Source organism: Netta rufina (genome assembly GCF_964035555.1).
Source record: "Netta rufina genome assembly, chromosome: 1".
In the NCBI taxonomy this organism is placed as follows: Eukaryota; Metazoa; Chordata; class Aves; order Anseriformes; family Anatidae; genus Netta; species Netta rufina.
Genome location: NC_140123.1, coordinates 124,003,763 through 124,020,218, shown reverse-complemented (window position 1 = coordinate 124,020,218; position 16,456 = coordinate 124,003,763). Strand labels below are relative to the sequence as shown.

General features: G+C 41.8%; 1 protein-coding gene across 1 annotated transcript; it reads right to left on the bottom strand.

The window, feature by feature from the left end:
- Positions 1–4,194: 4,194 nt before the first annotated feature.
- On the bottom strand, positions 4,195–12,088 carry HAO2 (hydroxyacid oxidase 2; the record flags this gene model as incomplete). Its single annotated transcript, XM_084290475.1, has 7 exons — positions 4,195–4,250; positions 5,577–5,646; positions 7,710–7,868; positions 9,624–9,839; positions 10,208–10,491; positions 11,306–11,457; positions 11,958–12,088. 7 exons carry the CDS (start codon positions 12,086–12,088, stop codon positions 4,195–4,197), a joined length of 1,068 nt encoding a protein of 355 aa, XP_084146601.1.
- Between the last annotated feature and the right edge of the window lie 4,368 nt (positions 12,089–16,456).

Genomic DNA, 16,456 nt, shown 5'->3' with positions numbered 1-16,456 from the left:
TTGACTGGGAAAATATTTATTGCTCTTATTGCTGCATTTGTGCATTAAGGAAATGGCACTCATTGCTGACAGTCCTGCTTAGTTCTCAAATCCCCCTGGCCCTGGAGGAGAGGGGGTAGCAGGGGACAGTGCACACACAGCCCTGAAATCTGCTTGGTATCTTAAAGAAGACAACCACACAAAGATGGAGCAGCAGGTTGGTAGAAGGTCCAGCATTCCATCACTGCTCTGCATTTTTATACCCTGGTTGTACAATTCAGAAAAACCTGGAGAAAATCTAGCAGAAAACAAGTAGAAATGCTGAGTCCTCTGAGTCCCAGTCCTAGCCATCTGACCAGAACTCTGCTCACTCTTTCTGACTTGTCTTTAGACTGTAACAATATTAATTTTAAAATGTATGGACTGTACTTTATTTTGCTTTTATCAAGCAAAATATTTGCAGATTCTGTTGGTATAAAATCTGCTGTAGACTACACATGAGAACAGGGAGAAAATCCGATCTAGTTTATTTCTATTGATGAGTGAAGTATTTAAAAGACTCAAGATGCCAGAACTAAAGAGTGGTACAATCTTGGTTTTACTTCCTGTGCATCATGAGGGTCTTTAAATGCAGGATCTCCTTTTATTTCACCATCAGCCCTCAATCCCTGCACAGAAGAACGGCAGGGAGCAGGCAGAACAATCAATGTGTATGGGCATCACAGAATATCCTGAGTTGGAAGGGACCCACAAGGACCATCAATTCCAATTCCTGGGTCCCCAAAGGACCACCCAAAATATCAGACTATGCGTCTGAAGGCATTGTCCATATGTTTCTTGAACTCCAGCAGTCTTGGTGCCATGACCACTTCCCTGGGGAGCCTGTCCCAGTGCCCAACCAGCCTCTCAGTGAAGAACCTTTTCCTGATAACCAACCAGAACTGCTCATCACAGCTTCAAGACATTTCCTAGGGTCCTATTGCTGGTGACCAAAGAGAAGAGATCAGCACATGCCCCTGTGGTCCCCCTCGTAAAGAAGCTGTAGGCTGCCTTGAGGCCTCCCCTCAGTCTTCACTTCTCCCGGCTGAACCTCCAAGTGACTTCATCTGCTCCTCATACATCTTGCCCTCCAGACCCTTCATCTTTGTAGCCCTAATTTGTATACTCTCTAACAGTTTTATGTCTTTCTTATACTGTGGCACCCAAAACTGCACACAGTACTTGAGGTGAGGCTGCACCAGTGCAGAATAGAGCAGGACAATCCCTTCCCTTGACTGGCCAGCAGTGCTTGATGCATCCCAGAATATGTTTGGCCCTCCTGGCTGCCAGAGCACACTGCGGGGTCATGTTCAGCTTGGTGTCAACCAAAACCCCCAGATCCCTTTCTGGGGGGCTGACCTCCAGCATCTTGTCCCCCAGTCTGTACATATAGGGTTGTCCCTTCCCAGGTGCAGGACCTGGCCTTGCTCTTGTTAAATTTCATGTTGTTGGTGATTGCCCAACCCTCTGATTTGTCTTTCTGCAAGGCCACACCACCCTCGATGGAGTCATCAGCTCCACCCAATTTGCCATCATCCATGAACTTGCAAGTCCTATATCCAAATCATTTATGAAAACATTGAAGAAGACTGGTCCTAAAATGGATTCATTCCTAATCCATAAAATTGATTCATTCCTAAAATGGATCACATGAAGTGCTTCAATTTATGCCAAAGAGCAGGGCAACAGGTTTTTTTTGAGTCCTGCAGGGAGAGGAACCAGCTGAATGGTGGAGCCTTGGACAACAGCTCCAGGGTTCAGGTATCCCCACACCAGCTGAATCCTGCTTTGAATGACTCAGTCCTTCCTGTTCTTGCATATCCAGGGGATTAGGAGAGGGGAGAAAGAATAAAATAGCTGCACGTGTACAAGAAATGGAGTCTTGTGTGCATAGGAAGACTGGAAGGTGCACTAAGCAGAGGAGGTGCCCAGCAAGATGGCAGTTCTCTTTTGCTGCCCAGCATACCTCAGCCATTTTGTGCAGCCCTAAAGTAGCATATAAGCAGTAGCTGTCTGAACTTAAAAATTACTTTAAAGAAAGCAAGAAGCCATATCTCTTTCCAGGTATTTTTAACATTACATTGCATGTTTAAAGGAGAGACACATTATATGTTTTCATTTGTAGTTTACCTAGACTTTTTAAAAAGACTTGATTAAGCCTGAGTAGTTAAATCAGTTAAACTCTTTACTGAGATTCAGCTTATTTCCAGTTGCACTGGCCCAATTCCCCATTGATTTACATAACACATTTATAACAAAGACCAAATGTCCACACAGGAATTTCAGCCATTGTAGATGAATTCTGTTTATGGCTTTACTTGGAGAGCATTACACAAAGATTAAAATCCAAGCGTTGTTAAGCTCCTCCTAGGCAGAAGAATTTAGAGTAAACACATCTTTAGTGGATTACGTTGTAGCTGCAGCATTTGGATAAGCAAAAAATGGTGAAAAGCACCTTTTTGGTACTCCAGAGGCTAAAGCTGATCACAAAAAAGCACAAAAATAGGTTCCAATGCTATTTCTAAAAAGGAAGCATGCAACCCCCTCCACAAGTGCCTGGTAGGAATGTATGCATAAGGCTTCAAACATAGCCTGGCAGCACAGAGCCAGACAATGCTGAAGTGGTGCCAGCGCAGGGTACTCCCCACCACCTGTGGCTGTGGTGCTTATGAAGCAGAATGCTCTGCTTACCCAAGGCTAGCTGCCCCCTGCCAGATGGGAGGAGGGTACTTCTGCTCACGCTGCAGCCTATGGCACAGACAAGTCCCAGTGGACATTAACCAACAACATCATCTGACTTCTGCCCTGTCTGCCCCTTCTCTGCCTCACCTCTGCTCTCCAGTGGCTCCCCCAGCTCTGGGCAGCAGCTTTCTTCCTCACTCCCTTCTCCAGGCTGGAGCACAGAAAGTGGCTCTGGTGCTCCCATGAACCTTCCCAGACTGGAATGGGAAGAGAGCATGGAGAGAGCAGAGCAGGTGGCTGTCTTCTGGCAGGCTGGAAAACCAGGAACACAACCATCCTGAGTCAATGTTTTCTCCTTAGTGCTGCCAAACCGCCACAAAAAAACACTCTCCCCAAGCAATCTTTCCTGTCTGTGTTGCATAAAGATATCAGCAGGAGGTAGCAGCCTATTTGGGGAGGCTGGAGAGGGAGGCTGTGGCTGCTTTTCATATATCTGCAAAGGTCCGTGACACTGGAAGGCTCATGTTAGCTAGGGATATATAAAAATAATAGCCTAGATGAGGATTGAAATATTTCTGAAGAAAAATAATGGAGAAGGGGGGCTGGTAGAGACAACAATATGGTAAAAGGAGATGGAGTAAGGAAGAGAGAGCAGAAAAACTTGATGTCACTTAAAGAATGCTACAGAAAAGGAAACATCCATGTGGGAAAAAAAAAAAAAAAAAAAAAAAAAAAAAATCTCCTGGTTGTTGTTATGAGAGACCACAGCACCAGCAGAGTTGTTTACGCACTGTCACAAACTGGCACCGTGCTCTGAAGATGCATGTGTCCTGACCACTGCTCGGATGAGTTTAGTCCACGTTAACCATGTAGTGAAGGAGCAGGTTCACTCTCTGGGAAGCACAGGGGATTGTTTTGGTTACTAGTGACTTCATTTCTCTGCATTTAGAAGCAGAGGACAAGACTCATCCCACCATAAAGGGGAGCTGAGGTGCCTGTTAGCTGATGCATTTTATTTCTGTATCTGCTATGATTTCATCCTGGCAAACCCAGGCAATGGCAGGCGTTGATTGTGATACTACCTGGAGCAGGAAAGTGTGTAGCTTCAGCTGCAGTCTGATGTGGTATGATGACCAAGTGGAAGAAGCAAGGGACATAGTTTTCCGCTAAGTCTTTCTGCCAGACAATAGATTTTGGAAGTAAGGCCCAACACAGGTAATGCCAGAGAACAAACAGTTTAAATTACATGTATTTAAGCAAGTAACATTTATATGAAGTATTAAAGAATTCATTGGTGTCAAAAAAAAGGGGAGGGGGGGGAAACAGTGACCACTGCTAACACAGAGCCTTCCCTAATTGCTTCAGGAATTTCCTGAAGGCCTTCTCAGACATCTACATTCAACATTTGCATTTGCACCTCTTTTTCTCTCTTCAGTCTGTTTTGGAACCTCAGCTGTTGGCTGCTTCTCTTCAGAGAGTATTGCAGGAGGCTGTTTACAACTTTGAGAACTGAACCAGGTGCCGGCCAATTTCTGAGACGCTGGCACAGCCTGAAATAAATGGAGAAATTAAACATGTTGATGAGAAAGAAAGGTCTGTGGATGAAACTTCTCTGAGTCACAGCCCACAAGCCTAATCTTGTGTGAGCTGTGTGGGCCTAGGTTAACACCTCAGCAGTTCACACCCTGGAGCTCTGCTACACAATCACATCTCTGCCTTGAGGTTAGGCATATGGCTTCCCACACAAGAAAAGTTAGACACTAGGAAAAAAAAAATCCTTATAACAATCAGAGTGGGGAAATATCTGATTCAGGCAGAAGTGGAAGGTGCACAAAAAGGACATAATGATGAGAGACCACCATGTGTCAAGTGACTGGAGATGGAGATTTGCAAGTACTGTTTCATTTGGTCAAATCTGAGTGGAATGTCACAGCCCTTCCAAAAAGCTCCCAACCTGCTGCTCTTGCCAAGTTCTATGCCCTTTTGCAAGTAAAGCATAAGAGCCTCTTGGAAAAACCCTTGTAGTAATCTTTACTAGAGAAAAAGTAACACAAAAAAAACCAGACTATTAAGAATTCCCCAATGGATTTCAGTTTCAGTCTCCTAGTCAGCATTGCTGTCCACCTGAGTTCATAGTCACTGGAGCATGAAAGTCTTTAAAACATTATTAGAAGTGTGATAGGACCCTTTGTTGATGTTTAAATACTTCTGCACTGGACCTGAATGCTGTACTTGTTCATGTAAGTAACTGGAGGCCAGACTGTACAAATCTGCTGCTCGGTGAGTGCTGTTCAAACGTGGCAGCTACAGGTGGGAGCACAGGTGAGAAACACAGGACTAGGAACAACACTTAAAGCTTGGAGGAGACACAAAGGCTTTTAATCATGTGGAATGCAGAGATCTGAACCTGTACCAATGAGCTGTATTCTGTGGTAGACAGAGAAAAATTCTGCATCCAGTTTTTCTGAACTTTTCATGTGGGAAAAAATATATATATATTTTACCCTAGTAAAGATTAAGATAAATATTGTAAAATGTTAATTTCCCAGTTTAACAGAAACTCCAATGTTTGCTCAGCTCTACTTAGTAGTTCTGCATTTCTTCAATTTAAATTGGGTCAGAAATCTTGCTTTAACCTACATTCTCCTTGCATTTTTCATTGCTGGGGCAATTGAAATGCAAAGCAGTTTCAGAGGAGACAAAGAATCACCTTAAATATGGCAACTGGATCCAGAACAATTCACATGGTTTCCTTCTTTGTTACCCATCCATCAGGCTTCTGATTTTAGATGGCTCGCACATGAAGCTCCAATCGTATTCATAACCTCTGTATCACCAATTACCTCTGTAACCTGTATCACCTGCAAAATGCTTACCAGCTAAGGCCATTGACAAACGAAACTCATCATGAAGAATCTTCAAAACATCCTGAAGACCTTCTTCACCCTGCTCCAACAAAGAAAGCAGTCAGGGTAAAAGGAGTACTGGCACAGAACAATGCTGCAGGATGCTTGCACGGTGAGAGCTGGGACAGTCCCTCAAGTCAGTGCCAATTCCAGTCTCTCAAACAGATGAATGATTAAAATGATATGATGGATGTGCTTAGTTCATCACAGATTAATTTAGATGTTTTTCCTTTTGTGATACATCTGAACAGGGAAAGAAAACAAAGCTGTTTATCACTTCTGACATTTTCTAGCTGTAGTTTTTTTTTAGTTTTCAGTTAACCTCCGCCAGTGGGCTTGTTTTAAAATGTCAAGTCTTAAAATGCTGACACTATTTTATGAAGTAATGAGAGTTTTATATATGGTAAAGCTTTAAAAACTTTAGTATACTCAGATACAGGGCTGAATAAAAATAGTATACTGTTCTTTTTCCTCCAAGCAATAACTCCAAGAAGCTCAAAATCCAATACATGTGATTTTGCTCTTACTGTAAAATAGTGAAAGATATTCTGTGTTTATTTTTTATTATTATTTTATTTATTTATTTATTTCTCGCAATGAAGTATGCTTTGGGTGCAGACAATGTCACTGCTTCCTCATGCCCTCCCTCTCTTGTATGCTAGAGTAATGCCACTGAAGCACATATCTAGGAATACCCTAAGATATATAATATCAAACACAGATGAACTAAAAAAAAAATCCTTCTCTCTGTTTTCATTATGGAAAAAATGCAGACAAATCAAAGTGGCACCCTTTTCATGATAGGTCTATTTTCTGTGTTTATTGGCAAAAGAAAAAGTGCTGCCATCTCTTCCAGATTTCTTGCAAGACTCAGGTGTTTTCTTGCTTAAAGCCATAGTACTCACATCACTGATTGAGTCTAAATTTTAAAGACACAAAATATATCTAGACCACAAAAATATTGTTTTTTCTTCTTGAGAAAAGCTTTAAAGCTGCAATCCAGAGGCTAAAAAGCAAAACCTTAGCAAGGAAAACAAAACAAACAAAAAAAAACTTGTGTAATTACATTTTAATTTTAAATATTTTATGTTTACCTTCTGCATTAGAGGCCTGATTCATGATTCTGCATCACTGCAATACACTAGGAGTCAAGAAGCTGCAAAACTGGAACTGAGACAGAAGTGGCACGCTTGGATACCTACAGGACTTGTGCTGTGCTCGATCTTGTTAAAAAGTTTTAAAAGTCAGTGGGATAGAGTTCCATATATATATTTCTAAAGAATTCGTAATACCATTGTGAAACTGCTGTATCAAAATCATGTATTGTTTTTGAATAAGCTGACAGCAAATAAAATGTTCAGACTCATTTTTGTGGCAAATAAGCCCAAAATTTTCAAAAATTTCAGTTTTCAAAAGCAGTGGTGGTCTGGACTCCCACAGTATTATAACACCAAGCTGCAACGTCAAGAAATCAGGGCCCACAAGACAATGTTATGAGCTTCAAAATCATATTTGAAATAATGAAATTCAGTGTTATTTTTAAATCAAATAAAATGCCTGGGTTTGATTCAGTTTGGGGTGGTTCCACATAAAATTCAGCAAAACAACAACAAAAAAAATGCTTAAGATTCCTCACTGGTGAAAACTGTCTCTGTGAGACTGTTAAATAACACCAATGGAGTCTTGGAGAGTGTGTTAAGAAAGCACACACCCTGGGGTGGTTCAGCCTGGAGAAAAGGAGGCTCAGGGAGGATCTTATCAATGTCTATAAATATCTGAAGGAAGGATGCAGTAAAGACAGAGCCAGGCTAATTTTATTGGTGCCCAGTGTCTGGACAAGAAGCAGTGGGCACAAACTGGAACACAAGAGGTTCTGTCTGAACATAAGGAAGCATTTATTTACCGTATGGGTGATGGAGGACTGGCATAGATTGCCCAGAGAAGTTGTAGAATCCCCCACCATGGAGATCTTCAAAAGCCACCTGGGCATGGTCCTGGGCAACCTGCTTGAGCAGGGTGGTTGAATCAGATGGCCTCCAGAGGGCCCTGCCAACCTCAACCATTGTGTGATTTTGTGATACAGACTTAAACCTCCTTACTCACCTTGTAAGCCAGACCCCATAAAGCTGGTCGTCCAATAAAGACACATTTTGCTCCCAGTGCCAACGCTTTTAATACATCACTTCCTTTCCGTATTCCACCATCTAAATAGACTTCGATTCTGCCTTGTACTGCCTCCACAACTTCAATCAGAGCATCAATCTGCAAAGAAACAGCCACTCTCAACTTGGGATCAGCTTTTGATTGCAAGACAAAGAGGAGATAACCCACATAAACAGAAAGGTATACAACACTTTAATAGCATAAATTCTCAAAATGAAACCAAACAATTAGTCATGAATAGCTTGGTATCAAAAGTTGCACAACATAGTGCATCTCCATGCTCTAGTTGCCAGGTAGTCAGTTCTACATGTATTTTCCAATGTTTTCCTTACATTGATATTCTTTCCAGCACTTCTGATAAGTGAAAAAGAAGTATTTTCACTTGCTTTCTGATTAAATTTTGAAAGACTTTAAAAATAAATTTCATTGTAAATAATACTTTAATTTGAGCCAATGATGAAAGATAGGTGTTTGTAAAAAGGATGTCAAACTTCTCCTTGCTACTGTCCAAATTGCCAAACTCACATTTCAGCGCAGTCCTAGTGACCACCTGTTGAAAGCCTCCTCAAGCCCCATAAAGCAGCTATGAAAGATTTAATTTGCTATGCAGTACAGGCAACATATCATTTCCTCCAGGCTAAGTCTCTTGATTCCCTGAGGTCTTTTCTACAGCACACAGCATAGTGACAGGTTGGCAGTGCAGGGCAGTACCATGCAGAGACGCTGGCTCTGGTCCCAAGATCAGTAGAACTGGTGGCATGACATTGCACTAGACCTAATTAACCCTCCTTCGTAGCAAACTCAAAGATCTCATTTCTACAATCGCTTACACTCTCTTGTGTGTTTTTCATCATCTTAGGGAGAGAAGCTGTAACTAAGATAACTAAATAGATTTTTCCAAATGGTCATAAATTTTTTCAGAATTTCAGGCTGAAAATTTTGGGGCTGAAATTTTTCAGGAGTAGCTCACCAAGAGCAGTGACAATAGCTTCTTCTGCCAGGTTTGTACCAGAGGGGTGACAGGGCTGAATTAAGTATCTATTGTTTTGTCTCTGTATGTAAAGAAGCTTTACATAGATGCCATTTCCATTATTATGCCTTTAGCATTTAGAATTATTTATTTATTTATTTTTGTCACCTTTGACATAGAAGAGAATTCCCTGGTGTCAATTTCTATTTTATTGAGGAAAACAGAGAAGAGAAAATCCGTAAAAACATGATAGTATGCAATAAAGACATATAAACTATGAACAATTGGAAAAATGGAGATCAAATTAAAGCAGTGAAATACATACATGTTAAACAACCCATTACTTTTTTGTACAGATTAAAAAGTGGAGGAATTTTTCTTCAGATACGTTATTCTTTCTTCAGGCTTATGAAAGTCAGTGAATTCCCATTTAGATTTGAGTCTGTGAATATGCAAGCACATCTCTCACTAAATCTAGCTGCACTGTTTGTGCATGTTTTGGCAGAGGTTTAAAATGAGAGTACATTATACTCTCATTTGTACATTTTTGGTCCAGAGCTTCATTTTATTTCTGCTGCAGTGCACAAAGAATATGTGTGCACTGCACCAGCTAATGAATAAAACTTTCATTAAATTGGCCAGTAGTTCTGCTTCAGCAATGTGAGTTCAGTGCTCCCAAGACACTGAGAAAATACTTGAGTGGGCAGCCCATGCCAAGGCATGCATCTTACCATTTTAAAGCTAAAGTACATCTGCACACATCCACAGCCATGCAACAAACACACAAGTCTGCCAGAAGCATATATGCAAAGACGTGTGTACAGATACCCAGGGCAGCACAAATGTCCATACAATACTCTTGGGATATCTGTTTTCACACTTACAGTGGCAGGTCCTCCATCCAGCTGCCTTCCGCCATGATTGGACACAATAATTCCTTGAGCTCCATGCCTCACTGCCAGCTCTGCGTCTTCTTTTGTCAAGATGCCTTTGATGATGATAGGCAGGCGAGTCAGGCTCTGCAGCCAGTAAATATCGTTCCAGGTGACTGAAGGATCCAAGCTGTTGGGTGGCAGTCCGTACTCGGAACAGTCATCTCCCTGTAGCCATAGGACAGCAAAAAAACTCATCTAAGCTGTAACAATACAGAGACTTGAAGTCTTTTCCTTCCCTCCCTGGAGGAGATGCGTGAAACTTGCTAGCAATCACATTCATCAGCTCCTTAAAGCATGTATCTCTGGATGACAATAATAATGGGGATGGAAATCAGTGACTCTAAGGAAGCTGTACTGGGATGTTAAAACCAGAAGCCAGGCTGGCAGAAGGTCAAGCCAGAATGCTGCAGAAACAGGAGGGGAGAAGATACGCTTTGGACTCAGCAGATGCCAAAGCAGCAGTTACCTGGTGGTTCTGTCGCATGTGGTGCACACCAGTACAGTGAATGAAAGAACGAGATCATTTTACCAACCTCAAAGGCTCCCTCCAAGTTCTTCAGCTTCATGTGGGGAGGAAGCCGGAAACCATTACGGACATCATCACGTCTTTTGCCTGTGTAGGGCAGATCTGCGGTGAGGACAAGGCCCTGGAAGCCCAAGGCCTCAGCCCGTTGGACCAGCTGCTGAGAAACTGCCCTGTTGCGGTGGATGTAGAGCTGGAACCATCGGAAGCCCCCAGGAGCGGCTGCGGAGATCTCCTCCAGCATGCAGGTGGAGTACGTGCTGGCAATGTAGCAGGTGTTCATGGCATTGGCCGCTTTGGGAGGTATGGAAAAATAATCACAAAAAAGGTCACTTGAACAGTCCCACCAGACAATGGGTGTGATTTTTTTTATACATTGTTTACAGAGAACACCTGAACTCTTGTTGTATGTATATCCTACCAAACACAGAACACTGTGAGTTGGCCAGTACACCTCAGGGCTTACAACTGGCTGTATTTGCCTTATGCTGTTGCAGGGCCATGGCTAAGGAATTCAGGTAAATTGCCAACTGTTGCTTTCATTTTGGAAATAGCGTTTTAAAAACCACTAAATATCAGCGTTTCACAACCACTTCCTCACAGGAATGCATGGTCTAATGCTTTCAATGTACACAGAAATGCACACAGGAAAAAAGATATTTCTAGGGGTCAGCTCTCCAAGTTTAACAAATGATTAGGCAAGAGAGGTTCTGCTTTTCTCCAAGCACATTTGTGTCCTTTCTAGAGGCTATGGCATTGAGGAACTGTGTGGTTCTTTGGCGTAACTCAGAAATGGTGTCTACGGTCTCTGTCTAAGTTTGCAGCAGCTCCCATGGGGCTGATCTGGTGTTACTAGCAGCTGGAGAAGTATAGCAATATACAGCTTCCCATGCACTCTGTGTCACCAGACCCAAGTGGGTTATCCACACAACGTGATGGGTCATCCACAAACAGGCTGTCAGAAGGTTTGCCTCTTTGAGCCTGGACACTTTGCTCAGTCACACTTCAAATTATCCTAATGGCTTCTCTGCTGCAGAGCTGGAAAAACATTTTTATCTTTTTTTCCACAAACTACTTTTTGGTACAAAACAGCAAAGCAGAAGAGTACCTCTGGCTGTGCTTTTCTCTCCATCAGGCCATGCTAGCTGGTGGAAGCCAGTGGGGGCAATTCCTACAGGAAAGCTGATTTCAGTCCCCAGGAGTTTAGTCCTTGTGTCCATCACAGATACGTCCCGCAGCATACGTGGCCGGAAATGAATTCTGCAAGGCAATAGCAATAAAACACCTTTCAAGATAGTAGTTGTCCCATGTCTTTTTGGCTTTTGAAGCTGCATGGAAACTAGGTCTTCATATGCCTATTGCAATGCAGGAATCTGAGCCAATAAAGAAAACAACATATAAAAAGACTCTTTATCTTTTTTTTTTTTTTTTTCTTTCAGAGGTCAGTTCAGCCAGCAGTTCGGCCACTTCCACCTAACACTAATCCTATACTCCTGCTCATTGTCCACAATACTTCATTTCTACACTTCCCATTTCAGCTTACCATGCTTTATATCACCTGTTCTCCTATTGTCCATCCCACAGGTTACTTCTACTTGTAGCCCAGTGTCAGGTTTCTGTCTTCCACTCTACCATTTGCAGCATTTTCCCCAAATCCCATACTACTTGTAGAGGCAAGGTGTTAGGAGCCCAAATACTTGCACACAAATATAGTTTAAAAGTTTCCAGCAAAACACCCCTCCACTTCTTCCTTACATTACCTTTTATATGCCAGGATGTTTTCATCACGGGTGCTACACTCATCTGCTCCAGCTGCAAAGAAATCCCAAGCAATCTTGGGTAAATACTTTTTAGCATGAGCTTCAAAGTCTGACAAACACACCATAGCCATTGCAGAGAGATTCTCTGGGAACCCTGAAGAAAAGAATAACATCGAGTGGAAATTAGATCCATGAACTGTCACTCTCTCTTCCAGGGTTCTCTAAGGGCATTTAAAGCAAACTTTGAACCCCTTGTAGAAGAGTTGCTGAGATGTTGTCTCAGTCTAGGTGGCCCAACCTGTTCTTGAGACTATTTTCTGAGAGTGTCCCAGTCAGTTTCCATCTCCAAAGTGCAGTCAGCACAGCACACAACACCATGGTAAATAGCTTACAGCTGATAGATACCCAAACAGCATTATATATCCGGGGTGACTGTAAGCAATAATCAAAACATGGTTATATGCTGTGCCATGCACAGTGGGCTTTTGTGCGGTGCCATAAGCTTCTCCTTGCCACTTGATGTCCTATGCCAGACACATCCCTGGGAGGTGACAGATATCATGTAGCACATGTTGGTCTGCAATATGTTTGGCTGATTTATATATACCCAGTGACCACAGTATTTAGAAAACACTCCAGTGGGGAATAAAGAGCATGACAGAGGCAGCTCTTATATCAGGGTAATCTTGAGGTAATAGTGCTTCACTTGACACTGGTCCCTGAGCACATTTAATTTATCTGCGTAGCTTCCTAAATGTCCTGTACTTGTGTCCCAAAATATTGACAAGGCTGCCCCTCATACAAATTTAGAGTCTGAAGGGCAGTGTGAGGAGCTTGCTCTGATTCCTTCTGAAATATAAGTCCAAAATGACATAAATCCCTGCTTAGCTGTCAGAGAATCATGGCAGAGTTAGCAAAAATAAGGGATATTTGGAGGTTATCTAATCCAACCTCAGACTTAAAAGAACTTGTAAAAACACATCCAAGTCATCAGGATTCAACTGCTTGCTGAACTTGGTCTTTAATATATTCTGTCTCCCATACAAACGAATTACACCATTGATACTTATTTGGGTATCTCCTAAAATTTCAAGTCTTGATCTTGCAAGTTTGATGACCTCAAGAAGTTCCACCAGAATTAGAGAAGCTAAGGGAAGACTGGTGTTTTGCCTCTTGAGATTCCTCTTGAATCAGAACTTCTTTCCAACATCAGTTTCTCGTTAATCAGGCTATGATTACCCAATGTGAATAACTATTTCATCTGACCTCAGGCAAATTTTGCCATTCATCTTCTGCCCTAGTATAATGAAAACTGGAAGATGCAGCCAAAAAAAGTAGGAAAGTAGGAAGAAGCTTGCATCTCTGTATCTCTCTTTATTCTGTCTTAATGAACAAAAGCCTGAAGAGGATACTTTAGGTCCTCTGCTATTTTAAGACACAGCAGTCATTTAATTCGATCACAAATTCCATCTTAAAACTATTTGAATTATTTATTCCACCAATTCTCCTCAAAGGTTGTCCCATAAAATCATTCACTGGATAGTCCCTTAGGACAGCTCCCTAACTGAACCATTACTTACGGAGTTCCTTGTCTGAATTCAAGCCCATAAAATTCAGAAGCAAGTAAAGAGTCTGCATCTAACATACTCTGGCATGAACACATCATAAAACTATGTCCAAACTGTTAGTGCAAGCCATTGTCAAGGCCAGAGTTGGGGAAAAACACAAAATATTTTCTATACATCTTCAGTTCTCTATTTTAACAAATATCTTCTGGGTGTTTACATTGCATACTACAGCACTAATATACACTAAAAAAGGACCATAGAAAATTTGGACAAACTATGTCCAAATAGTTTGGACAGAAAACACTGACAAAAAGCAAATTCCAAAACATGAAACATGATTCTAAGAACTACCCTCAATCTTTCAGGGAATAGATGTGACATTGTGTGACCCAGATGTCTAATCAAACCAACATAAATGCTGACTATCAAATGCCTGCACTTACATACTTGTGATCCAGCCAGGTCTAAAAACTATGCAAATTAATGTTTTAGCAAACCGTGCCCATGTGTGAGGAAACATACAAAACACAGACAAAATCAATTTGCTAAATTGTTTGTTGCAATTCCTTCAGTGGGTCTGATTAAAATAGGTATTTTTCAAGGTATATGAAAGCATAAAGTTTTAAAACAGCTGTGGTTTTTGGTCTAATTTCTCTACAAATGTACAGGAAGAAGTAAATACCCTAGTTTTCAGGATTAGCCTCCCACAGCAGATTAGCAGGGGTTTCAAGCTTCACCAAAACCAGTCCCACGTTTCTGATGTTGTACACTTCTGACACAGATAAACACATAGGTTATGTACACAAATCCAACCTGTCAAATTGCAGACATGGATATGTCTCTCTAACTGAGATGCCTGGAAAATTAGGACTCCGTTCTCTGCTAGCAAAGAGCTAAGGATGAGGGAATCATTTGAAGACAAAGAGGAAGCGTGACTTACTTCTTCAGCATTGTTTTGTCTACCCTGGCAGGCATTAGGTAGAAGGTGGTAAAAATATCCCAAGCCCTCTCTGTATGTCTTCATGACATCAACCATAGCTGACAGCACAAGTCTTCATATACCATATATGATGATATACTATAAAACACAGACCATGACTTTTGCTTCTCCTACTGTTAGGAAGGCCAAAGTCAGGAAGTGCAAAAAGATAAACTAAGTCCTTTAATGGTAGAATAAATTGTAATTTTAATTAATCCAGACCCAGTCCTCATTATCTCACAGTTCAGACCTCAGTTTAGACTTACGTTGGATTCTAGGAAGAGCAGCAGGAGGTAAGATCCTCTGTTTCAAGACAGCTTACAAACAGGATGCAGAGAAGGTCTTTTCACTGAGTACTATTTTTTCTGCAGTCAATAAGCAACCACAAGAGATTAAAGCTCAATCCTGCAATAAACTTTGTACTGTTTGTGTAACACTAACTTTGTTTGGCTATTAGATCATTAGAAGGTCCTTCCAAAAAATGCTTCACCTAGTCAACCAAGCAATTGCTTGGGACACAGCACTGGAGCTGTGCTCTTTGGCAGTGGCTGAAGGCTGCACATTCACCCCCAGGGAAGCAAATTTTTTTTCTGGGGTTTGATTGAAACACTAAATTAGCCTGTCAGAAGGGATGAGAGAGGTTCAGTCATGTGCTGGCAGTGTCCTCTGTCGCATGTTCTGCATGTTCTGCTGATGTTACAGGCAATAGGAGGGGAGGTGAAAGGACATTTCCCATGGGGAAAATTCAGTCTGTTGAAAACGTGGTAGCCCTACCAGGAAGTCTTCATGTTATCTCACCTTTGTGCAGGTCACTGAGGGAAACTAATGGGTCTGAAAAAAAAAAAAAAAGCCTTTTAGGTTTGTTGTGTGTTTCCACTCTATGGACAACCAAACCATTTCCTTCAAGCCTGTTGGTAACTTACTGCTGCTGTATGTGCTACAAGTCCCACCAAAAAGATGATCCGCAGACCGTGTGAGTTCTTCCAGCCCACAGCTACAGAGCCTTGAATATTTACCACCGTGTGTGGAGGAGACATTTTTTACTTCCTACAGTGTATGAACAAGTAAAGTAGCCTTTGTATTCTGCCATTTTTTTAAGGATTATGAGTGCTTTTGTGGTCCACCTGCTCTCCCCCTGGCCTTGCAGATTTCCTCCTTTGGCTCCCCACCCAGCCATCTCCCAGGAGCACTATCTGTCCTCTCCCTTTCCTGTGCCTGGGAACTGGTGAGACTTCTCTGTGCTTCCCACCATTTCCCCTGCTAAGCATTACAAACTGGCTCTGAGGTGCCAACAGATTTATGATATTGATTTAAATTTGCAAGATATGAAAAGTAAATACTGGACAGTTTTATTTGCCCTTTGTTGTTTTTTAGCCTTTAGGCTTCAAGTTTTCAATTCTTCCAAGCAAGCCTGAGAGCTTGAAACTTATATTTTTACTAACTGAAAATTGAGATATTTTCCCTATAAACATGTGATACCAGGTGCAGAAGGTGAGGCAGAAACTTGTGAAAACATTCCTGGAGTTTTACCAGCCATCTTGTCCTCCCAGCCCAAGCAACACAGCTGAGGCAGTGAGTGAGACAAAGGGCTGGGGAGAATTGGAAACTGAATAGCACTGCTGCTTCGGGACCTGCTATACAAGAGGCTGCTTGGGTCTAGGACTGCAGATCTTAGTTCCTGACAACATAAATACTAGGTCATTGACATCATCTTTGTAGCTGCAGTGAACATCTATTCTCCTCTTAGATGTATTCATGAAGTTCTTCCCAAAATCTACCAGGCATGATCATCTAGACCATCATCTTTTAAAGGTTTTTAAAATTCTGCCTTCAGAGCTTGTTACCTGCTGACAGCACTGTGAAGCTAGCTTCTGGTATTCAGCTATCCATATGCTTGTCACAAATGAGACAAGGTATGCACATTCAGCTTAGTGCCAATGAGCATCTTGGTT